Source organism: Neopsephotus bourkii, unplaced genomic scaffold (genome assembly GCF_033783945.1).
Source record: "Neopsephotus bourkii isolate Nb327-2 ecotype Australia unplaced genomic scaffold, CSIRO-AGI_Nbou_v1 NB_107, whole genome shotgun sequence".
NCBI classification, from domain to species: Eukaryota; Metazoa; Chordata; class Aves; order Psittaciformes; family Psittacidae; genus Neopsephotus; species Neopsephotus bourkii.
In genome coordinates this window covers 14,765,093-14,789,345 of record NW_026900624.1, presented here as the reverse complement: position 1 = coordinate 14,789,345, position 24,253 = coordinate 14,765,093, and the positions used below count along the sequence as shown (strand labels likewise).

General features: G+C 49.2%; 4 protein-coding genes across 6 annotated transcripts; 2 read left to right on the top strand and 2 right to left on the bottom strand.

The window, feature by feature from the left end:
- The first annotated feature begins 219 nt into the window (after nt 1–219).
- On the top strand, nt 220–4,868 carry PHETA2 (PH domain containing endocytic trafficking adaptor 2). 3 transcript variants are annotated; one of them, XM_061362731.1, is made up of 3 exons: nt 220–322; nt 1,002–1,103; nt 1,638–4,868. In XM_061362731.1, exon 3 carries the CDS (start codon nt 1,646–1,648, stop codon nt 2,459–2,461), a length of 816 nt encoding a protein of 271 aa, XP_061218715.1. In that variant the 5' UTR covers nt 220–322; nt 1,002–1,103; nt 1,638–1,645; the 3' UTR covers nt 2,462–4,868. The 3 variants fall into 3 exon arrangements, with proteins under 3 accessions (XP_061218715.1, XP_061218728.1, XP_061218722.1); XM_061362738.1 differs by lacking the exon at nt 220–322 and adding an exon at nt 429–446; XM_061362744.1 differs by lacking the exon at nt 1,002–1,103 and having other exon boundaries at nt 282–322.
- Nucleotides 4,869–6,695: 1,827 nt separating this feature from the next.
- Nucleotides 6,696–9,036, top strand: SMDT1 (single-pass membrane protein with aspartate rich tail 1). The gene is made up of 3 exons (XM_061362722.1): nt 6,696–6,947; nt 7,292–7,432; nt 8,760–9,036. The coding sequence occupies exons 1-2, from the start codon at nt 6,792–6,794 to the stop codon at nt 7,427–7,429; spliced, it is 294 nt and encodes a 97-aa protein (XP_061218706.1). The 5' UTR covers nt 6,696–6,791; the 3' UTR covers nt 7,430–7,432; nt 8,760–9,036.
- Nucleotides 9,037–10,631: 1,595 nt separating this feature from the next.
- Nucleotides 10,632–13,000, bottom strand: NDUFA6 (NADH:ubiquinone oxidoreductase subunit A6). The gene is made up of 3 exons (XM_061362693.1): nt 12,826–13,000; nt 12,182–12,297; nt 10,632–10,854 (listed from the first exon to the last, which is right to left on the bottom strand). Exons 1-3 carry the CDS (start codon nt 12,995–12,997, stop codon nt 10,723–10,725), a joined length of 420 nt encoding a protein of 139 aa, XP_061218677.1. The 5' UTR covers nt 12,998–13,000; the 3' UTR covers nt 10,632–10,722.
- A 762-nt stretch (nt 13,001–13,762) lies between these two features.
- LOC133217318 (cytochrome P450 2D14) lies at nt 13,763–23,345 on the bottom strand. The gene is made up of 9 exons (XM_061362708.1): nt 23,003–23,345; nt 20,760–20,931; nt 19,897–20,049; nt 18,953–19,108; nt 18,659–18,837; nt 16,746–16,887; nt 15,960–16,147; nt 14,903–15,044; nt 13,763–14,769 (listed from the first exon to the last, which is right to left on the bottom strand). The coding sequence occupies exons 1-9, from the start codon at nt 23,213–23,215 to the stop codon at nt 14,591–14,593; spliced, it is 1,524 nt and encodes a 507-aa protein (XP_061218692.1). The 5' UTR covers nt 23,216–23,345; the 3' UTR covers nt 13,763–14,590.
- Nucleotides 23,346–24,253: the final 908 nt, after the last annotated feature.

Here is a 24,253-nt window from a genome sequence, read left to right as displayed (position 1 = left end):
GTCGCCTCGCCCCGGGGGTACTGCCCCCTGCGCTGTGGCTCTCTGTCAGCATTGCGCCCAGTCGGTACCGCACCCCGCCGCTGTTGCACCCCACTGCTGGCACCGTGGCACGGCCGCACCCCGATAGTTACACTGGGAGGAGGGGAAAAGGTGTTTGACCCCCGAGTGGGACCGCAGGGGTGCCCGGAGGAGCGAGGAGGTGCGGGCGGTGCCGCTGCGGCCGGCGGGGCGGTGCTGCCGGCGCGGCCCTCCCCCGACCCGCCGAGGCCGGCCCCGGCTGTCGCGCACCGCCGGCAGCGCCGCTGAGCAGGAGCGGCCCGAGGTGAGCCGGGACGGGGCCCGCGGTCCCGCCGCCGGGGCAAGGAGCCAGGCGAGGGCCGGAGGGCGGCGGTGGGACGGGACGGGAGCGGGCGGCGGGGCTGGGCCGGGGCCGCGGCGCGCCGTGGGTAGGAGGCAAACACAGAGGCACACAAAGAGACAGAGCCCAGCACCGCACATACACACGCGGGATCCCCCGCGCTGCCGTGGGACAGGGCTGGAGATGGCTCCGGGGGCGGCGCTGAGGGCGAGGCCCCCCCGCAGGGAATGGGTTCGGTTCGCTTTCCAACGGGGGGCTGTCCCCAGCCGTGCCCCACGAGCCCTCATGGGGGAGAAGGGCTCCGGGAGGGATCCTGGAGGGTGCTCAGCAGTGGGGAGGTTCCCTCACCCGGATCTGGCCGGGGAGTGGCGGCTGTGGTTTGCTTTCTGCATAGTTGTGTGCGAACTTTTAGCCGTCGGACATCCATTTGCAGCTGTAGAATCACCGAGGCTGCACTCGGTGTGTCCTTCGGCAGCACCAGGCCGAGTCGCCTGCTTGGGGGTCTTCACAGAGCACAGCCTGTGCTCCTACAAAAACCAAACCAACCCCCCGGGAGCCAAAACATAACCCTCCAGGAACACTGGCATTGAAGACATTGAAGCTGTTCTGGTTTGTGACTCCCTTTCTTCCACTTTTCCTCCAGCCAGGAATGGGGCTCAGCACAGTGAAGCTTTGGAGGCCCTCACCAAGGGAGCAGCCTGCCCAGGGAAGACAGCAAGGGACTGTGGTCTGACCCGTGCAGCCGGTACGGCACCATGCACCTCACTGACAGGGAACCTCCTGGGGCTGGGGGTGCTGCTGCTGGGAGGGCTGCTGGGGACGGGTGGCCCTGCATGGAGACAGGGAGCAGGAAGCAGGTGCTCAAAAGGAGGTCCCAGACCCCTTGGGTCTGAAAATGCCCTCCTTATCCTGCCCTATTAATGAGAGCGACATTAATGTCTTGCAGGCACAAATTTCTTTGATGTGCCCCATAAAAAACTAGTAAAGTAGGTCACTCGTGGAACAGGAAATGAAGCACCAGTGGTCCCTCCTGGAGAAGGCAGGTGTCTTAGTGGTGGGTCTCTAGTGATAACTTCCCTCTCCTCTGCAGCAGCGAGGAGCCAGCCTGCCGTTTGCAAGGGTACTTGCTGGGGTAGACGCTGTCCTGTAGCATGGGCTGCTGGCATGGTGGCTGCTTTTCCCAGTGACAGGCCCGGGGCAGGATCATGTCTTTCCTGGCAGGGTGGCTAAGATGCTCCTCACCCTGAACCAATTTCTTCCCCCTCCCTTCCTCTTCTAGGCAGGGCGATGAAGCTGAATGAGCGGAGCGTGGCCCACTACGCTACCTGCGACTCACCCACTGACCATGCCGGCTTCCTCCGCAAGCGCGTGGAGCGGCACCACCACCATGCCCATCACCACCATGCCACCTCCTACCAGCGCCGCTGGTTTGTCCTCAAGGGCAACCTCCTTTTCTACTTCGAGGAGCGGGAGAGCCGGGAGCCCGTGGGGCTGGTCGTGCTGGAGGGCTGCACCGTGGAGCTGTGTGAGGCTGCCGAGGAGTTCGCCTTCGCCATCCGCTTTGATGATGCTGGTGCCAGGGCTTATGTGCTGGTGGCCGATGGGCAGGCTGCCATGGAGGCCTGGGTGAAGGCTCTGTCGCGGGCCAGCTTCGACTACATGCGGCTGGTGGTGAGGGAGCTGGAGAAACAACTGGAGGAGGCCTGCAAGAGCTTGGCTGCTTGCCGCCAGTCCCCACGGAGGTCCTCCTCCTCCAGCAGGAAGAGGCACCTTTCCAACCCTGCCTTGCTGCCTCTCCAGGAGAAGCCTGCCGTCCTGGAGAACGGTTACTCCACGTGGGGTAGTGGTGGTGCTGTCCCGGGGGGTACCACCTCCCCTGACCGTGATGGGGGGCAAGCGAAGCCCCCACCCCTGCCTCCACGCCGGCGCTCAGCTGCCGGCAGTGCTGCAGGGTCCCCAGCGCCCGGCCTCTCGCCAGGCATGACCGAGAGCCCGGTGTCCCCGGAGACAGCCTGTTTCTCCAAGCTGCACGGCTGGTACGGGCAGGAGATCGCAGTGCTGAGGCGGGAATGGCAGGAGAGGCAGAAGAGGGGTCACCCATGACCGGGGACACAGGGTGCGAGCTGCCAGCCAGCCAGTGCACAGCAAGCTGTCTCCCATGCGGCAAGAGGAAAACGAAGGGACACTGCTTGGCCCCTGCCCTGGTTGGTGGCTGAGTGTGCAGTGTGTGTGTGCTTCATGGGGCAGGTGGGAGGGACACGAATCTTCTGCAGACCTCACATTTCATTTCCCTGAAGCTTTATACAGCTGGAGAGTGTGTAATACCAGCGGAGCTGCCTTTGAATGCTCCTCTGCTGGTGGTACGAGGTGTGGAGGGGGCCCAAATCAGCACATACGCAACAAACCTCACCCAGTGGGCTTTGTCCCTTGCTGCCCTGGTGTGGTTGATGCTATGGGTGCTTCCTCTCCTGCCTTTGCTTCACACTATTGTTTGGTTTTATTTCTCAGCATGGGAGTTTGCACAGGTCAGCATTTATTATTGTCTGTCGTCTTCCGCCAAACTTCTGCCTTTGCTCTTTCATGGCAGATAAGGCTGGGCTCTTATGAAATGCCTCCAAAGGGGCACTGGCCCTAGTGGATGCTTCCAGCCTTGTGCCTCTCCCCACAGGACACTGTGAGATGCTGCGGCTGTGGCTGGCCCAGCAGCTGCAGCAGTGAGGACTGGGCTCTTGTGTCATGCTGGTCTTTTTTTTACCTTCATATGTACTAACCCTTCTCCCTGCTAAATCCTTCAGGATGTGGATTTCATGGGCTTGCATCTGTCTTTTTGGGTGCCCGAGATCAGCAGCAAGGCTGAAATGGAGACACCGAGCCTGGTCCAAAGGAACAGCAAGGACCAGAAGCTCCCAGGGCTGATGTGGACTCTGTTGAGTGGTAGCCAAGCCTGTTAATATCTCTATCACAAGCCTTCCTTGTTCTAAAACAGGGAGGCTAAAGCCTCTTTGCCTGGGCAGGGATGAATTTCTCTGCTCCTGCTAAGTGCCATGTAGGGCTCATCCGGCTCACTGGGCAGCGTGCCCCAGGCACTGCCCACAGCCACATTCTTGCAGGGCCTCTTGCGCTGTTGTGGCTCCTCCCAGCTCTGGGCAGAGCTGTTCAGTTGGAGGAGTGGGGAGGAGGAGAGGGCTGCTCCCACAGGTGGGGGTGTGGGAGTGATTTACAGGTAGCATTGACTGCGTGTCAGCAGTGTCTGGGCTTGCCTCTCCAGTGTGAAAGCTGTATCACTGCCTTCTACCAAAGCCAGCACCCAACCTGCCAGTGCTCCCCTCTGATTTCATATCAGCATCACTCAGCTGATATCCGTAGCATGTCCCATCCTCCCAGAATGTGAGGAGTGCAGCAGGGAGGCATGCCTGTCACCTTGCTGCAGAAACACTTGCCCTTCAGTAGGTCAGAATCCTTGGCCATGAAGCAGATGGTATAAGTAGGTAGGTGCTGTGTCCAGGGGCTCTAACACCCTGGAGACGGGGTTTATAAATCCCCTCCCTGGCAAGGGCTGTTTCTCAGAACAGAAAAAAATATACAAAACAATCTTGTGCTTCTTATCTACCAGTGTTAAACCTGGTTTTATTGCTCTGTTTTATTAAGGAGCCTTGCTAGGAAACCAAGAGGCTGTTTCAGGTCATGATGGGTAGGAACCTATTTGTTTTTCCAGAGTTATATGCACTCAGCTTAATACTTTGCAATAGCCAGTAGAGAGTGCCAATGCAGAAATCAAAAGACTTCCATTAACTCTTGGTGCCTTTGACAACATACCTCTGATAGTTTTGGATGATGAGCTTCCAGCCTCCTGCCTTATTGTAGCTCAGTGGTATATTGGAGGAGATAAATCTTTAATCAGATCTTTCAGATGCAATTCCGGGCAGCGGGTGTGTTACCTTCACATGCGAGTGATGCAATCCAGTCCTCTCCAGTTTGTGCCTGGTTTTTTTCACAGTAAGGATGTTTGAGTTCGGGAGGATTCTTTTTATTCTGCTTTTTAAGCAAGAACAGTTCAGTAAAACTGGGAGCAGATGACCACAGGCCAGTGCCCAGGCTCTTTCCGCAGCCCAACTGGCTGGACTTAGGGGCCAGCTCTACACGCTCTCCTGCCTGCTGCTTGAATCATTCAGTGCTGCAGCATTTCCAGCTGGGAACCTGTACCCCTCCCCATGTTGTGGCAGCAGCATCAAGGGATGGCGCTGCTTGGTGCCTCCTCACTCTCAGTGTGGGTATTTTGGGACCAGCATCGGATTTAGCAAGCACTTTTCAGTGGTTATTTTTTCTCTGCCATGTAATACAGAGGGAAGAATATTCCTGATGCCTCAGACTTACATAAGGCAGTTTGACGGTAAAGATTTAACTTCCAAAATAAATCAAAATGTGATGGCAGCTCCTACATGAGACCCAAGAATCATGAGCGCTTTGAAAGGGAAAATAAATTAACAAAGCCAGTTCTGTCAAAACTGGAGCTGAAACTGTATTATTCATTTAAGGGCAGTTTCACTTTTAAGAAGCTTAGTTTGTTTTAATAAGCCAGGATTGTGCTAGTAACACTACTAAAGAGCTTATATTTAATGCTTTAATCTGTCCCATTCAAATGGCGCAATTTGCACGCTACCTGCCTTTACGTTAGCACATATCCCAGCTAAATCCTCAATCCGGCAAATGAGGCGCTGCTCTCTGCCTTCCGTCTGATCGCATTTGGAGTAATTCTGTGGCTCATTCTGCAGCGCCGAGAAGGAAATGGCTGAATCCCAGTCGGTATTTGTCCTCAGCCGAGCTGTCCATGCCCGGGTCTTTGCTAGGTTATCAAAGTGCTGCATGACTTTGAATGAGCTTGATCAGGGCTTCCTCATCATCCTGCTCATGTAGAGGATGGCCCTTTTGTGAGTAAAGAGAGCTGTAATTAGAGTCCTGCTCAAATCTGTTTGGGAGCACTGCGTTTTTAATGACCGCTGCCACTTGCTTCATTAGGCAGGAAGCACCTGTGTGCTCCGCCACCTCCTCTGAGATGGAGCTATCAAACCAGCTCTGCTGAGACTCGCTTGTGCTAGCAGCACCTTTGAAGCAGCCCCTGGGCAGAAGGTCAGGATTTCAGCTTCCTGAGATCGCATGTGTCTGGCTAATGGGGTATCTGTCAGCCTGCAGGCACAGATCATTATGGGAAAAGCAGAGAATTTTCATTGCACATTTTCCCCAACAGTAGAATAAGACTGATTGCCACACACAGTTTTCCTCCAGTCATTCAGGTTTGGACTGTTTCACCTGCCTTTGCTTTCCCTTATTTTTTAAAGCTAGAAAACATCTGGGCAGCATAGGACAGGTTCCCTTGCAAAAGGGGAGCTCAACACTAAAGCGGGATGGCTACTGAAGTCAAATCATTTTCAAAGAGTTTTCTTTAGCATAATAACACAAAAGCAATGGGACAAAAATGCTTGAAATTAAAAGAGCCTGAAGTCTGAAAGGAGGGCAGTTCTGCCATGGCCTGTGTAAGCCGTGCCAAGAAGGGCTCCCAATCCTGCTAATATAGTTGGCGGAATCTCTGTATTTTTCTGATGCTGGAATTTCACATTAAGACTATTCTTTTATTTCCGAACATTTATCTTTATATAAAACAACATTTCTCCATCGAATCTAGGTCCTAGCAGGTTACTGTAGGAAGAGTAACCAGTTAGTTTTACCCATGGACATTCATGACCAAGACCGGGTGTTTTCCATTACAACAGCTACCAAATTAATAGTTTGGAGGTGGTATCCCCCCCATCTTACCCCTCTCAACTGCCTTTGCAAAGAAGCCTCAATACCCTGCTGAAGCTCACAGGGAATGCATGGAGCTCCTGTGTCAGGGGCACCTTTCTGCAGCACCGAGCAGTTACCAGGCAACACTACGAGCAACCTGCAGAAACAGTCTCACCTCTTTGAAGTGCTTATATTTTATGTACACATGTATCTTTTCTAAGAGGCGGATTTGCATGCGCCTTTGTTTTACATGCAGAAACTGTATTTTGCATTTCAAGACGTTTGTATTTTATGCCGTGAAGCCAAATAAACCGTTTTGATTTGTAGCCTGTGCGCTGTCAATGGAGGTGTGAACGCCCAGCGTCGGCAGAACCTGCCCGCTTGCAGGGTCACCGGGCCCAGTTCTCCTCCGTCGAGCCTTTGCGGGCCCTTCATTGGAGCCCCTACAAGGCTGTCCCCCTCCGTCCACACCAGTCGCACCGACAACAGCCATCCCCTCCCGCCTCACTGGGCGCCGGGTGACGCACGGCCCCACTTCACGCATGCGCAGTGCGACCCCGCCCCTCCCCTTAAGCCTCGCGAGAATAGGAGGCCCCCCCAGCCCCGGGTGACGCCTTGGCTCGGCGGTTACGGGAGCCCAGCCCGAGGGAGGATGGCCACAGCGGGCGGGCGGCTGCTGGTGGCGGCTGCGGCTCACTCGGGACGGGTATGCCGGGCCGGGCAGCGGCTCACACCGGCCGTGCCGCTTGTGCCCTCCCGGAGCGCCACCGTTACTCGCAGCGGCGCCATTTTGCCCAAGCCGGTTAAGGTGAGTGAGGGGCGAGCGGGTGGGGGCGCAGCCAATCGCGGCGTGACGGATGGCAGCAGTGGCCAATCAGAGCGGGAGCACCTGCTGTGGGTGGGGCGCTGGGGGTGAGTGACAGGGAGCAGGCTGAGGAGGGCAGCGGCTGGGGCGGGGCGCGGAGGCGGAAGCGGTCGCTAGCGGGGGGTGACGGGGAGGTCCTTGAGGGGCAGGGGCGGCCGTGGGTCCCGGCGCCGGCCGGGAAGAGATGGGGGCCCGCAGGAGGGGCGGCAGGCTGTGCTCCCCGGCGGTGCGGGGGCACAGCACAACTTACTGGTAAAGCTCGATCTTTTCCAATCGACCCCTCGCAGACGCCCTTCGGTCTCCTCAGAGTGTTCAGTGTCGTGATCCCCTTCCTGTATGTTGGCACTCAGATCAGTAAGAACTTCGCAGCCCTGCTTGAAGAACATGATATCTTTGTCCCAGAGGATGATGACGACGATGATTAACGGGTATATTGTTAACATCACCAGCGATCTGATTATTTATGCTTCCTGTTTGGTGTGGGACAGGGAGGAGAAACCTCCTACAGACAGCCATAGCTTAAAAGATGCATTTGCAGTTAGACAGACAGTGTTGCCTCTGGCTACTAACTTTCCTGTTCTTTTATACCAGAGTAGGCCAGACTAATATCTGAACATGAAATCACAACGTACATTCATTAGAGACTGTAATAAATTGACTGTGGTTTAGCTCTTGTCATTTGAATCAGAATAAACTGTAGTCAGTGTTTACTGCAGACAGAAAAAAGGGACTTCAGTATTATTACATGTCCAGAGAAGAGCAGTGAAGCTGGTGAAAGGTCTTGAGCACAAGTCTGATGAGGAAGGGCTGAAAGCACTGCAGGGGATTTAGTCTGAAGAAGAGAAGGCTCAGAGAAGATAAGGGGGACCTTATCACTTTCTTACAAGTACCTGAAAGGAGGTTGTAGGGAGGTCAGCACTGGTCTCTTAACAAGGAATAGGCCTAGAGGAAACGGTCTCAAGTTGCACAAAGAGAGGCTTAGACTGGATATTGGGATTTTTTCCCCAAGGGCTTGTCAAGCTTTGGAACAGGCTGCCCAGGGAAGTGGTTGAATTGCCATCCCTGAAGGTAGTCAGAAGACATGTAAATGTGGTGCTTAGTGACATGGCTTAGTGGTGGACTTGGCAGTCCTGGGGTAAAGCTTGTATTCAACAGTCTTAAGGATCTTTTACAACCTAAACGATTCTCTAATACTATTCTGCATGTTTACCCGTTTAAAAGTCTTCTGCTAACTCACAGGGTTACTATTTTAAAGTTAAGAGAATCACTTGCTGTCTGAAATTTTGATAAAGAACTGAACAATTTAAAAGCATTCCAGAATCCATTGGAACAAAGTGTCTGGAGTAGGTGGGACCACTCCGATTCATTGGATAAAGGAAGAGCAGAAATTACTCACTTTCACCTGCAGTGCATTACACTTTCCACCATTTTATGTTATTTCATTTGGCTTGCCCTTGTGTAAAGATTTGAGTTTGGGTGTATTTGATTCTTCATAGAATGAAGAAGCTGTTTCAAAGAAGGTGTTGTAAATAGTGTTGTTTTATAACTGGTTTGGTGCATTCCATTTGATAAAGGGATTTTCCAGCACGCACCACACAGCTAAAACCAAAGAGTTAAAATGTTGTAAAGACTGCAATGACCTGTTAGAAACTCCTTCTATGTAAACCCTATTCATGTGGTTCAGGGGGAGGGAGAGGTTCACTAGCGCTCAGTACCACATATCTGAAGAGTAATGGCTTCTTATTACATTTGCAGAAGTGTCACGGAAGAACAGAAGGGAGAAAGCCATTGGCAAAGCAATGGTTCCAGCATCTGTCACCTGTGTTTTGTCCTTCCTAAACGGGACGGGGGCTCTATATCCCCTTTGCCAGTGAGTGTCCTGCACATCTGTATGATGCAGGCTGAAGGAAGTGCTTGATAGGCCCTGCACCCTCACACACACACATGCTCACCTCAGCAGAGACTGCTTGGGATTCCTTGTATTAGCAGCATGGAAACACTTAATTAAAGATCAAGAGATTAAGATGTATAACTTTGTTTTGTGTTTGGTCTTAAGCATTTCTGTCTCAACTTTTCTACCTCTACATCTGCTCCACTACAGATGCTTTCTGCATATTTATTTCTTCCTAAGAATACTTTCCATAACTCAGCACTAATCTACAGTATGTGACAGATATTCTAAAGGAAGAAGCAGCAGCCCCATTAAAAGAATGGGAGTGCATACTGACACTGGCACTGCAGTTCAAATAATGCTGGTTTACAGCCTAGCACATCTGTCTGATGGGGACTGTATCATTTTCACCTCACTGATACAATATTATCACAGAGTTAAAAGTTTTGGGTAGGTTTGGTGAAAGGTTAAGATCACGAGTGGCAAACTAACTCACTGATGTCTTACAGCATTTAATCTCTGAACAGTGAGAATCTCTGAACACTGACTCCAAGTTCCTAGTATTTCCTTGGCAGCTCACTACTTACTTCTGTATGAGGCCCATTATATTTATTTTCTGAACTGGCTATAAACTTCAACTCTTCATAATTACTACTCTAATTAAATCCTTGCACAGTAGACTTTAAAAGGGTTAGAGAAAGGGGGGCTGCAATCTAAGTGAACTGTAACCTAAGAGCTGAAGGCAGCTGGCAGATTCTTGAGTCACCACTGTTCAAGTTGCCCCCTTCATCCCGCAAAACTGCCTGGGAAGGGTTGCCCCAGTTCATCTGTTCCTGTGAGCTAAATATGGCCCTGCTCCTTTTTTCTGTACTGCCAAATTCCTTATCACTATTTTATCCTACCATCTCTCCTGGCCCTTCCCGACTGTGTCAATCCTGTCTTTAAAAACACTACACACAAAGCCCCGACATACACATCCCTGAGGAGTGCTGCTTTACAGGCCTCAGATGGGGAAGAATGTCCCATTACTTGGCCACAGATGAAGTTTGAGTGTACTACAAAGATATAATGCTGATCACGGACGGGGGAGCTCCAGCACGTGAGTTACCTCCTGAAAGCCTGTTCTGACTGGTGAGAAAATTGTCCTTACCCTTCTCAAAGCAGAGCTAGTGATTCCTGATTCAATTAAGGTGATAGGACACCACCTTCTGCAAAGCCTCAGAAGTTCTAATAGAGCCTCCCTATTGTAGGCAACAGTGCAAATTCCTGTTTTTCCAGGTAATTTCACTTCACAGCAGGGAAACTGCTGATCTCGTTATTGCACAAAAGGTTGTATTTGCCTATTGGATTTTATGCCATTCTCTGTGAGGAAGTAAAGAGACTAATGTCCAAGTAAAAAAACCACAGGGTCAACAAAGTAATAGCATGAAATTACAAAACACTGTATGAATACAGATGGGCCTCAAGCACGAGAATATTTCTGCAACTACACTGGCTTCTGAAGACCCACTCCTTCTTCCATGGGGCTGAGGCTTATGCACGGGGCTGCAGGCTAAACAGAAAGCCCCACAGCCAGGATGTGTTCTGGTGACCAAGCAGACACTCCAGAGCAAGTGATGGGACAAACTCCATCTACTGGAAATACACACTGGCAAAACGAGGAAATCACAGCTCTTCATACAGATCATAACAAATTGCACACGCGCTGGATTCAGTTAGTCATTAGGCTCCTAACATGCTATACAGTCTTTCTGTATGGATTTTTTATTTTCTACTGCATAGAACTTTATTTATAATACAAGGCAGGAGGACACAAGAGTCAATCTCTCAGGGATTGTGGCCTGCATAGAATTTGGAAAGAAAGTCTTTAGGTTGTGGGGTTTCTGTCTCGTGGAAATACCTCATGATGTGAGTCCTTTGCTTCCATACATGGATGGTTTCTTGAAGTTCCATTTTTCCCTGCATACAGACAAAATAATTTTAGACTAATTCTCAATTAGAGCCCAAATCTAACTATGCAGCCCTATGAAAGGTATCTGAATGCACTAAGAAACACCCTTGAGATAGCTACATCAACAATTCTGTACTCCTAAAGGCTGCTTGCATCACCTCTGCTGTGACACAAATATATACATTGTTCCTGCCTTGTGACTGTACAGCTTCATGTCTTGTACTAACAAGTCGCTTGTCTCTACAGTGCAGCTTCCCAGCCCTGTGGAACAGGCAAGGGAACCTTCTTAGAACTTCTCATGTTTCTCTCACGACTGGCACCCCCATAAAATTCTACACCACGTTCCCAACTTTCATGCACCTCTAATTTTTTTAGTAGTGGCAAGTTAGCTGTGAAACCAAGCAAAACTGCTGCTATGTGCTTTGCACTGGTATCTCTACCACAGAGATATCAAACAACTTCTTCCTGACTCTGGTCTAGGAATTACTGTACTGGTTTCAGAGGACGGCAAGGCAGCATGGGGCAAAATGAGACTGCCTGGAATTGTTACCTATAATATTATCTAGGGTTTTCTTTCCAGGATTTTTTACTCATGTAAAGACAAACTATCTCTTAAGTTCAAGAAATGCAACAGGTGAGCACAGCAGTCCTCAACTGAAAGCTTTCTAATGCATTACAACTGCAGAGGTCTGTTTTGAACTCTTGCCCTGCTCTTGGCATGCTGATTATTACGTTGAACCAGACAGGCCTCTTAGGCCTGAGAGGTGACCAGATGTACGACAAAGGTGGGGTGTTCTGCCACCCAAAGCCAAGTACTGAAACTTTAATGGATGTTTCAGCATTGGTGAAGAAAACCACATCCCAACATAAGGAAGTACTGTAGAGAATAGGTAGGTCATATTTAATCATAAACTAGCTAGCAGCATCTTTCTCAATTTTGCCATTGTTTTCAAAAAAAACCCCAACCCAACTAGAAAACATATGCTAACCCAAAAAAAACACAACAAACTGACAATAAATTTGGCATTTAAACTATTGTTTTGCTAGCATACATTTAAGTATCTGCAATCTGGAAGAGCCAGTACACTGTGCAACAGAAATCCCCATTCTAGCATCTCTGACTTAGGTGAGCTAAGACCCTACTCCTCTGCACGCTAAAAAGCCGCTTGATCCCTTATCAGCAGGTTTGTTGACAGAGATAAACCAATCTGGAGTGCAAGAGACAACTCCTCATTAGCACAAGCTGAAATAAAACTGTCCCTCTTCTCCACCACATTAATTACGGACTCTCACATTCTCTGCTGCTTCAACAAAAAGGGAATAACTTGTTTGTACCTTAATAACCAGCATGTCTACCACCCGTGGGTCTGTAATGTGGGCATTCTTCATGAACATCTCCCGCACCTTGTTACGCCCCTGCTTCACCGTGATGTCCAGCTGGTATAGGTGTACTACGAAAAACACAACACCCACACAGGCTATCTGTATTATTTTTCGTTATTTTTCACTGTCAGCATGCAACTCGGCCATATGGAACACTACACAGTCATTTGTTCTTGCAATGTCTGACAGCTTAATACGATTCAGACATATGAACAACAGCCATAATACGAGTCCCAGTGCAGTTTTAAGGAAGCAGGCAACCATGCCACACACGCCCGTTCTGGAACGTTACAGCTTAATTTCTCTTTTGCTTGGCTAGGAAAACCGAATAAAAAGTAGGGAATAAGGAAACGAGGGTTTCCTGCCCAGATCTTCGGCAGTGGAGGCAAGCGGGCCGGGGGGGCCTCACAACCCAGCAGCCGCTGTCAAGCCGCAAACAACCGCGTCCCCTTGTCCCACATGCAGAGGGGAAAGGGCACCGAGGGGACCCCTCACCCCCAAGGGTAACCAGCACCACCGACGGGCCCTTTAAGAACACCGCGGGGTGGTCGTTACGACCTTGAGCTGTCGCTCCCGCCCACACATGCGCCCCTCACCGGTGTTGGGCACCTCGCGGTACCAGGCCCGGTACAGTTCTCTCACTCTCCGCTTCGCCTCGCTCAGGTCCCGGCTGAAGATTGGCTTCACCAAGGCACCCGCCGCTCCCTTGCCCGCTACCGCCATCTTGTTGCAGACACCACCTCCGCAGCGACCCTCGGAGAGGCGCATCCGGCCCCCTCCCCGCTGCCGATAGGATCGCGTACCAGGACGGCGACTTCCTACTGGCCCCCTGAGCTGCCACTCAAGCCTTTTGCGCCGGCAGTCTCTCATCCCATTGGTCAGAAGAAACGCCAATCACTGCTGACTGCGCTGCGAAGGTCCAGTCAGGGTGGGCGGGTCCGCGGTGTGTCCCATCTCCCGGGACGGTTGGGTGGGCGGTGTCCGGCTTGCACCCGGGATGGGAGCCGGGAGTGGGGAAGGCGGTGGGGCTAGGGGAGGAGCCGGATCTATGTTGTGCAACAGTGACCTCTTTGTCCCCCTTTGCCCTCCAAAATACCGCACCAGCTGACGTTTGCACATGAAGGCTGACTTTCAGTGCGTTCTTGCCTGCTAGAAACAGTTCTTATTCTTTGTATAGCCACACGGTTTGTCCAAATACATGGATGCTGGAAACCTTTCTGTTTGAAGTGTAGTTCATGAACCCCCCATGGCAGGGGATTGGAACTAGATGATCTTTTAAGGTCCCTTCCAACCCAAACTGTTCCAAAACCCCGTGAAGCTTTGTCTTTAAAAGCATTTATGTGTGCGCTGGTAGCCATGAACCTGAACGTGTTCAGTGCGGTGTCATTGAGCCAACCAGAAGAGTAACACTGAAAGGATCTTAAAAGAAACAGATTGGGTGCTGACTGTAAGAGGAGAAATGTGAAGCGGGTAGCCAAGGCAGGTGTACAGCAGGACTGTGAGACAACCACAAAGAGGAGGGGGGAGAAAGACGACTTTCTAGATGGCTTTTATTCTTTCAGACTATCTTGTAGATGTAAAGCATAAATGTGCAGTTCCTGCAAAGTAAAACGCTTAACAGCAAGATTAATAAGCATTTGCATAAATCAATGATCATAGCTTCAAAAATTACTATTAGAAATATAGGTACGAATGTGTGAAACGTGCCCTCAGTTTCAGAGATTTTCTTTTACCAGTGATTACATATAGATGCTCAATTATGCTATGGTCATGCCAGCCGTGTAGTTAAAAAGCAGCTACTGATCTAATCATCGCCATATGTTAACACCTTGCAAAACAATTTGTCATTAATATTGCAGGAAGAAAGGTAGCTCTGAAATCTACAACTGGACTCTCCTGGGCACCAAGCAGAGGCACAGGCTGCTCATGGGAGGCAGTGTGGCTGGGTATGCAGCGGGGCCAGCAAGGAGGAGCACAGGCTGGGAGGACCTTAGAGATATTTCCAAGGTTGTTTTTTGTTCCTAGAATTAGCAAGACCCCAGGGTTGTATTTTACCCAGGATACCCTTGTTTTTTTCAATAGACTAATTCAGGACTAATAATTCTCTCAGTAGCTGTGCGCTCAGTGACCTGCTTCTCCAACTGATGAGAGCCCAAAGTACAGCAGAGCTGGCTAATAAGGCGTATACGTACTTGCTGATTTGATCATAGTTCGTAACTTGCTATGGCTGTCCCATTCAAGATCCAGGTCCGGAATTAAAGAGGTCTTGAGTGGAACCTGACATGGTCCTGTCCTAGACTTGCAACTTTCCTGAAGCAGTTAGCATTGGTGGAGGTGTGTGAGTGAAAGAATGGTGCACATTTATCTTGGGATAGCTTGTACCAGGAATGGGTATGGGGAGCTCGTGAGGGCAAAGTGACCATCCTCCCGTGGCCTGGGCTGGTCTTTGGGTAGCACAAAGGTGAATTTCTGCAGGAGTGTGGTAAAGAAGATGAAGAGCTCCATCCTGGCCAGCTGTTCCCCAAGGCAAGCACGGCGACCTGCAAGAGAGGGAGGAGGAGAAAAATGTCTGTGAAAAAGGATATTAGGTCACGTTGGAATTGCGGCAGGGGCAACAGATCTCTCCTCCTGCTGTGCCTCTGGCTTCTGGCTGGATCCTCCCCTCAGGTTTACCTGCTGAGAAAGGCAGGAAGGCCTCTGGCTTCACAAACTGCCCATTTGCATCCAGGAAGTGTTCAGGGTAGAACTCGTTTGGCTTCTCCCAGACTGCCTCATCCTTCAGCACGGAAGACAAGTTGGTGATGATTGTCGTCCCCTGCACTCCTCCACAAGAGGAAATAAGTTACTGAGAGCAGCAGCGTTATCTTGACACCATGGACCCGTGCTGATCCCCCTTTAGTCTGTTTCTCCCATCTAATAGCAACCATCATTTGATGCTTCAGAATACGGCACCAATCTCCTCCTCAGTATCTTATTTAAACAGAGATAAGGCAGGGCACTTTTCCAATGACATGTGATGCCTGCCCTATGCTCTGAACTTCGGCAGTTGGTATCTTTACAAAGGCCATTGCATGCAAATGTCAATTTTATGGTTACACAGTGGAAACAGCCTCTGCTTATCAGATCCTCCTGGACTGCTTGTGTAGCCAGAGAGAAAAAGCTGACTGACTGACTTCAGAGCCACCTTTCGCAGGGGCCATAGGAAATTGCAAAGCTTTCTTGTTTCATGTGTCAATGTTCTAAAGCAGAGGAGATACTGCAAGGCTAAAAATAAAATCCCAGGCTTGCGTTACTGCCAGGGCAGCTGCCTGGCACAGTGGCAGTAGATTGAATGCCAGTGGAATTTGAATAGCTTCAGAGATTAGAGTTTTAACTACCACCATCTTAGGAAAGGCAATAAGCTGGTGCCATGTGCCTGCTGAGCCTGTTAGGCTCTGTTACTTTCTCCCTCCAACATGGACAGTGAATATCACAGCTCATCAAGAGAAGAGCAAACCTCTGCACTGAGCTGCCGCTGCAGTTGGGTTCCCACATAACCAGCTCAAACCTAGAGCACAAATGTGACCATCTGCCTGGATTTAACATTTCAAAATGCCCTACTTCAGTGCTCAACAGTGATGCTACTTTGGGTCTGGGAGTGCACTCCTGCAGAGTTGCGTGGGGTCACCCACACCCCATGCCTGGTCTGCACAGGGAGAGGATGCTGCATTTCCTATCTGGTCACAGTCACCTTGGGAATGAAGAAGCCTTGGAACTCCGTGTCGCGATACGTCATGTGAGGTAGTCCGATAGGAACAACGTCCCCCAGGCGTTGCGTTTCATGGATCACAGCATTGGTGTAGGGCATGTTCACTTGGTCCTTCATAGTGGGTGATTGCTCTCTGCCAATCACTTTATCAATCTCTGCTTGGACCTTACCTGGAATCAAAGCAGCTATGGAATTAGAATGTCTTTACATAAACAAAAGGGACTGGTATGAGCTGTAGGAAGGCTGGCAGCATGAGACTGTAGGCACTGATTGAAAGCCGGACATACAGTTAGAGAAAGCAAGAGAAGCTAGAGAGGAATGCATTTCTTTTCAGTTGCTCAGAGCCATCTCTATAAGTATTCTTTGTGCACAGTGTCTTTAATAAAGGTCTTGTCACTTGATGTGCTACCCCACCCCTTCTCTGTGCAGCTGAAAGGGTACCTGGGCATGTGGCAGTAGAAAGTTAAACAAGATTAACATCTATCCCAAATACTGGAAGAAGAGTACTCTGGCCACTGAAAGTCCCCAAGTAGTCTTCAAAATGAAGGCTAGAGTGAACTTGCCCTTCCAACTCCAGCCTTTTTATGAGGGCTTTCCCCCTGCCGACTGTCCCTGCCAGAAGTGTTTCTCCTTGTTTCTGCTAGACCAACTATCACCAAAGCTGTTCCTCATTGCAAGAGCCCCAAACCATGGACGAATGTTCAGTCTCCCACAGAAACATGAGGTTTGAAGGGAAGACGCCATGCCTCTGCCTGTCTTCTGACTTACTCTGTATTTCCGGGTGGAGAAGCATGTACAGGAGTGCCCAGCGGAGAGTGGTGGAGGTGGTCTCAGAACCAGCTGTAAACAGGTCTGTGGTCACCAGACGAAGGTTGTTATAGTTGAAACCACTCTTCTCAGCCTCCTCACCCTGTGGAGGGCAAACAAGTGAGTGATAGGAGCTGGGGTACTCGCTGGGTGAGAAGACCATTGTTCCAGAGGAGTACTGAGAAACACTAGATCCATTTTTGCTGACCAAGAAGTTCACTGGGGTGGTAGAGCACAATACAGACCATAGTCTCTGTGTGACTGATGTACTTTACTAACCGTGTTACCTCCTGTATTTGAAGGTCATCAGTCATCTCCTGTATCCTGAGAGATGAAAGCTATGCTTGCCTTCAGGACAGAAGTAAATGCCTTGTGCTCTCAACTCACACAGACAGCAGCCCCCCCACTGCTTGCCATGAGATCCTCCCCCAGAGGAGGTGGAACACAGTTACTGAGGTTTGATCAGATCATAAAACTCCCACAGTAGAGAGGAGGCTGCACTGATGTGGCAAATTCAAAATGGGCAGTGTCTCGAGGGGGTTCTCTATAGCTGTGCATTACAGATTATCTGCTTCTGCCCTGCTATTTTCTTACAATTAAACAAAAAAAGAAAATAGAAAAAAGATCAGGGTATTATCGCTGCCTATTAAGTCTGCAACACCAATTTCAGCAAAACTGGCCTGTCATCCAAATGCTAATTGAGCTCAAATTTGTTAGCATATGAGATATGACAAGCGCTCTGCATGAGTTCATCTGCTTGTCTTTCCTAATCCTCTTTATACTTTCTTTTCCTAGGGACTAGCTGCTGTTAAGTTATTCTGTATATTTTGATGCTGTTGTAATATGGGTAGCAATTAATAAGGCATTTAAGACTCAGCTGTTACTCCAATAAAAGATCTCTGGCAAGGGAGCTGTGGGGCTGACCCAAGGTAACCCAGTAGGATTTATCCAGACTGGCTGATCAGGGGACCTTAGTGACAAGAGGCAACCTGGTCAGGCTCATGTCCACCCCCAAACAGTACTCCTCAATGCAGAGTAACTAACGTAGGTCATGTTGCTCTGCCTGTGCATGGACAGGAGGTGCCCAGCGCCCACAGCACAGCAGGGTTTGTTATACAGAGCAGCAGTCCAGACTGAGGACTTGGATGGTGGAAGCAATTTGCAGACTGAATTTGCTACTATTGCTCATCTGGCACTTGAAATTTAGTGAATGCACGTGTAGAAACATGTTGTGGATGGATGGGCTGATGCAAGCACCTTTGTTGTCATGCTGACTTCATGCCTGATTGAATCAAGGGAAAGACTCCTTTTAATTACAGTAAGGTTCAGATTTCCCTTCATCTGATCTGTAGGGAGCTAGGTCTTAGCAAGCAATTTGAAGGCGCACATCTCAGTGGAGACGCTGTCTTTCCAAGTCATAGCTTGTTTTAAAAACAGGCTGCGGACTGGGCAAAAAGCCGGTCTTTTGCTGCAGTTTTGTAACCAGTTTTGGGTCAGTCAGTCATCAAAGCACTGACATACCCAGAACCTTGCATGTTCACCCGTTTCCTGGTGCAAACTTGGAAATATCAGTACATTCTCAATCATTGCCTTTTAAATGCCTTCAAAGTGCTTTGGGCTGGAAGAAAGGGAGTTGATAGACTCTTGAGGGGAATGTGAAGGCAGAACAAGCATCAGCAGATAATATGGCCTCTTAATAAAGCAGGTTACAGCATGAAGAAGTTAACATCTTCTCAAGACAAAACATGGAATTAAAAGATAGAAAATAGTAAGAGAGTTTATACAGCTTTATGAGGAAAGTCAGTTTCTGTCAATGAGCTTAAATAGGCAGAAGAATTGCCCCAGGACCTGAGGGTCTGCTGGCATCACCCTACCTTCTCCATTTCCTTTAGAAATGCATCAGTGAAATCTCGGATGTCAACAGGGTTCCAGGTCTTCATGTGCTTATCTATGAGCACATCTATGAAGTCCATGAATGCTTTTTGCCCTCGAAAGACTTTCTGACTCACTCCAGGGATACGCAACAAAATGGGCACCACGTTAAGAAACTGAGGTGTCAGAACCAAAGAGAGAGAAGATATTATGTGATACAGAAAGAATAATAATGAAGGCAGAAGCAACAAAGGGCAGCTTCTTACAGAATATACTGTGGTCTTGCTTTACCTGAGGCAGGAATCCAGCTTCTTCACTCAGGAAGTCCTCAAACAAATGTAACAGCTTCTTGAATGTCTCGTCACCATAGTCGAAGCGCCCTCCATAGATGGTGGTGCAGATCACGTTGCAGACAGCATTATTGACGAGAAAACGTAAATCAAAAGGATGGCCTAAAAATGGAAATGGAGACGGAGCAATGAAGCTAAGCAACACCAAGCTGTTGGACCTCAGCTGTCAGCCACGAGAATACACAAATGCCTTCTTCAGGCCTTCCAGAGAAAAAGCCCCCAGGCCACTGCCAGTACAAATGCATCATACTACTAAGTGAAAATCTTCCCATCTACTTCTACTATTTGGTTGATGCTTGTATAGAGGAGCAAACTCCTCAAAAATCTGAGTTGCAGGGTAGTTCTGTGGCTTGACAGATTACCTTTGCTTTGTGTCCAGGTGACAGGTGATGTGCTGTGAAAACGTTCAGCTGCACTTCTATTGCATGTGATAATATCAATATGTTCCACTGAACTTCATAAAGGTAATAGTTACACAGCTCTAGGGATAATTATGTATTTTACCTCTTTATGTCTATTTATTTCCTATTTGTTTACTGTTTCAAATGGATTAGCGTTACAGTAGCCCTACTGTGCAAATTAGCAGTGGCTTCCAGGTAAAGCAGGTCCCTAATGCTTATAGACTAGAAACACTGCATGTGCTTAGGAAGAGATCGATCCAGGTTGGATTGAGCCTTGAGTGGCATGGCTTAGTGGGAGGTGTCCCTGCCCATGGCAGGGGGGTTGGAACTAGATGATCTTAAGGTCCTTTCCAGCCCTAACTATCCTATGATGCTATGATTCTATGAGATCATTGCTTGCAAACAAGAGTGGCTGTAGTATTACTTCTCTCTCTGCATCACTGTGTTGCCTTTTTCTATGATTTCTCCATCCTTCTGGATGTGACAAACCTCCTTCAGCATTAACTGCAGCACACAGAAATTGAGCTTCCTCCGTCACTCGCTCCTCCAAGGATTTCTTTCCCATCCCAAAGTTCCTCAAGGTAGAGAGTGTGAATTTCCTTAGCTCCTTCCAGGCATGCCCGTATCTTGCTACAACAATCCCTGGAATTATGGATGAGGAAAAAAACGTCAGGAGCTCTGACCTGCACACGAAGCGAAGTTCACTAGAGAATACCAAATGTGAGTTTGGAGGTACAGGTCTGTGTGGATAAATTAAAGGGTCTGATCTTGTACAGCTTGTTCATACAGCAGTTTTAAATCAGGTTACTGCACCTTCACATGCGTTGTGTATGGCTAGTGAAGGTGGAGAGGGCATTCAATGAGAGCAAGTGCCACTAAGGGTAAAGGAATCATTCCCCAAAACCATCTGGCATTACACCCTTAGCCTGTGTGAGCTTACGATGCTACACAGCAGCCGAGGACGAATGCTGGATATTGCTCTGTCTTGGGAAAAAGTTACCTTCTTCTCTTGTGCCGATGACACACACACAGTGTGTGAGCACAAGCACTGACCGCTGCGTGCTGGGAGCTACCAGCTCCAACGCTGGCAGGAAAGTTGTAGTACTGGTTTACAGTGTTAGTGTCCTAACACTGCTGCAGAGGTGTGTGCTAGTGCCTGGAGCTGTCCTACAGCCACTAAGGGGAGTCCCTTTTAACCAAATCTGATTTTGTCGCCACCAAAGCGTGGCAGACATATGAGGAGATTGACCAGAGGGACAAGGGAAGGTGGCACCATACTGAGGAAACCTTCCATCTACCCAGTCCTCCTTGTGCTAGTGCCAGCAGAGAATGTCCATTTCCAAGGGACTTGCCTTCAGATTTTTCTCCGTAGCCCAGATGTTCGTACATTGGCAAGTACGGCCGGTCAGCAAAGTCCTCTGATCTGTGGACCAGGGCTTCCTTCACTGTTTTATACCCGTTCAGTACTACCATGTTGGTCCAGCAGTTCTGGAGACTGAAGATGTTTCCAAACTTCTTGTGAAGCTGCCAAGATAAAAAAGTATGTCCCTAAAGAAAAGCTGAATGCAACATCAAAAGTATCACCATATCCTTCCTTAGAGCCTTGACTTTCTAGTGATTTTTGACATGCTTTTATTAGGAGACCCTCAGCTGATCTTTAACCTTTGTCTTTGTAGTGCAACAGCTGAGAGCAGTGCCAAACAGCAGCTGAAGCAGGGATCAATGCTCTGTGAGCACGAAGGTTTAGAATACACCTATCCTGGCCAAACTGCTGCTGTGACCATTAAGCAAGTCTTTTGGACTTTGTCTGACAACACAAGGTCAAGGACCTTTATGAGGATTTTCAAAGGCTGCATGCTCCGCAAGGAGTTATTTCCTAATACTTGTATTTACTTTGATGGGAAAGACAAGTTTTGAGTTGGTCTGCTTCTGCTAAAAGGAAATATTGATGATAAGCTGGTAGGTATTGTATTTTTTTTTAATACACATTTGTTCCTAAAAGATCTACCCAGAACATGGTTCCCAGAAACATGGTTGGAAGAGGCAATTCCACACTGGAATTCAGGTCAACTTTCTCCCTAAAAAGAGCATACACATGTAGTAGGACTGGTAACTGGCATGCAGCCTGCGCCTGTTGATTTTTAAGAGACAAAGTGCTGACAGCAGTGTGGCTGCACAGGTAAGTGTGTCAGCCATACACTTCACTGTGGAAGCTTATAGAATAGGATAGAATAGAACAGAATAGAACAGGATAGGATAGGATAGGATAGGATAGGATAGGATAGGATAGGATAGGATAGGATAGGATTATTAGGGTTGGAAAGGACCTTAAGATCATCCAGTTCCAACCCCCCTGCCATACACCTTACACTAAACCATATCACTCAAGGCCTCGTCCAACCTGGCCTTGAACACTGCCAGGGATGGAGCATTCACAACCTCCCTGGGCAGCCTATTCCAGTGCCTCACCACCCTAACAGGAAAGAATTTCCTCCTTATATCCAATCTAAACTTCCCCTGAGCTAAGTCCCCTCCAGGTAGACAAGCCCTTTGACTGGTCATAGACTCCTGGGAAAGCAGGTCAAAGCTCCCCTGCTAGTCAGCAACACTGAACAAAGCACTCGGGAGCGTGTTGTTGGAAGGCAGTGCAGTAGTAGCAATGCCCCACAGAGTGTGCTCTGTTTTCTTTCTCTTCTTTTCCTGTCTTCTTTTTTTCTTTCTTTTCTTTTTTTTTAGTTAAAAAGCTGAGTGTCTTTATTTCTGCACTGTAGCGATGCAAGGAGCTGAAGTACTTAAGACTGTATTTGCAGTGGGGTTGGAAAGGGAATTAGCACTTTACTGGCACTTAGAAATACATCATTAAAAGTGATTAGTGGTCAAGAGATTGTGGTGAGCATGACCCTGACGTGACGTGATTTGAAAGCAGTAATCTTTTGGACTATGTGCACGGAAATAATACAAATGCTATATTTAGTCTCTCCATTTCGCAGATTTTGGACAGACAATTGAACGATGCCTTCCTAGCAAAAAGGTCTTTAGAGTTTGCAGACTGAAGCACAAAACCCCTGTGGTTTATCAGCTGCAAGCTGTGCTCTGCTTTTCCTTTGAGGAAAGCTAAGCCCTGACTTTCAATAGGAACAAGACCGAGAGCTTGGGCATCACTGCTGGGGCAAATCCGATCCCTTCAACTGAAGCTGTCATACACCTGTAGGTGCGCTTACGTGACTCGTGGGGAAGTCTGCCATTCCTGCAGCCACATCCCTGTCTTCCCTTGTTTGTACATCCCCCTGTTCCCTTGCCCCCACATCTGCCCACATTTTAAGTTGGTGACCAGCTTTACCGCGGAGCAAGCATTGTCTGTCACTGGGGGCACAACAGCATCTCCCACTGAGCTCAGGCAGAGAGCAGGAGATGGACACTGGCTGTTGGGGTGTGATTATCTGTCTGTATGAGCCAGGTCAGTCCTTAGGCAGTGACCTGCTTCGCCTTGGGCTTTGGATAGGGCACTGTCCTTCAGCTTTGTGCAAGGTAGATCGCGCCAGGGCATCCCCACCCCACCTGGACCCATGGTTGTGTCATGGGGGTCAGCACTGACCTGATTGAAGGAGCCGTGGGGGTTGTGGAAGTCAATGCACAGCATGGTCCCAATGAATGGCAGTGACACCGGGCCCGGCGGGTAACGGCTCCACTTCCTCCTGCGCTTCATGAAGTCAAAAACTAAGGTAAAGACTGTTAGAAAAACCCCCAGGATAGAGAAGTTGATCCAGCAGGATGACAGCTGGGACCCCAGCCACAGGAGCAGTGACATTTTGTAGTCTGTCTGTCTTCTCCTTGGTCTTCCTCCTTTGACCCAAGACTGTTTCTGCACTCTCCTCTCCTCTCCTCTCCTCTCCTCTCCTCTCCTCTCCTCTCCTCTCCTCTCCTCTCCTCTCCTCTCCTCTCCTCTCCTCTCCTCTCCTCTCCTCTCCTCTCCTCTCCTCTCCTCTCCTCTCCTCTCCTCTCCCTGCAGTTGCTGGACTCTGAATGTGGGACTTGGCTCAAACCCATAGCTCCTCCTCTGCTCAACTCAGCCTCTGGGGAGGGCCGTGCCTCCTCTTCCTCCAAAGCCAGAGCTCAGAGGCCTCTTTGTCCCTGCTGGTGGCAGCTCTGGCAGTGTTGCCTTGCGTGGGGCAGGGCTGGGTGAGGTCCGTGTGCTTGGGTGCCCTCTCCCACAGCCGAGGTGGGATCACAACAAGCAACCCAGTCTTGCTGCGTTCTCATGGGGTGATTTTGACTGTTTAAATCTGTGTCGCCGCCTTGTTTGTACAGACGAGTCATGGGAGCATTTGTCACAGAAATCGGCCTAAAATGGTGACCTGAGACTTTAAAGGTCCTTTATGTTTTTAGCAGTAACAATCTTCATCCAACTCCAGTGTCAGTCAGCACAACGACCTTGATTTTTGTAGTATACAGCTCAGCTACAAGGGAGAAAGCACATGTATTGCAAGCCTCGTGTTTCCAGCCTTTGGGGCAGCAGTAATGCAAACATAGTTATGGAGACAGTCAAAGTATTTCCTAAAGCAGCACAGCTGTGTGCTGCTGGCATCTCTGCCATCTGAGATCAATAAAGCTCACTCTTATAACAGTTAGTTCTAGCTAAAAAGAAGCAGTAAAGCCATCACAGTTTGATCTGTGATCTCAGTGTGATCAGAGAAAAGCTCCTAATGGAGCAATTGCTGCAGCAGTGATGGAGAGCTCAGACTGCAAAGTGGTGCACCTGCAAAGCCTGTGCAGCCAGCCAGGGCCTCCAAACACCCTGTGCCCAAAGAGGCACCTGAATGCTCACGGTCTCTGCAGGGCTCCCCTC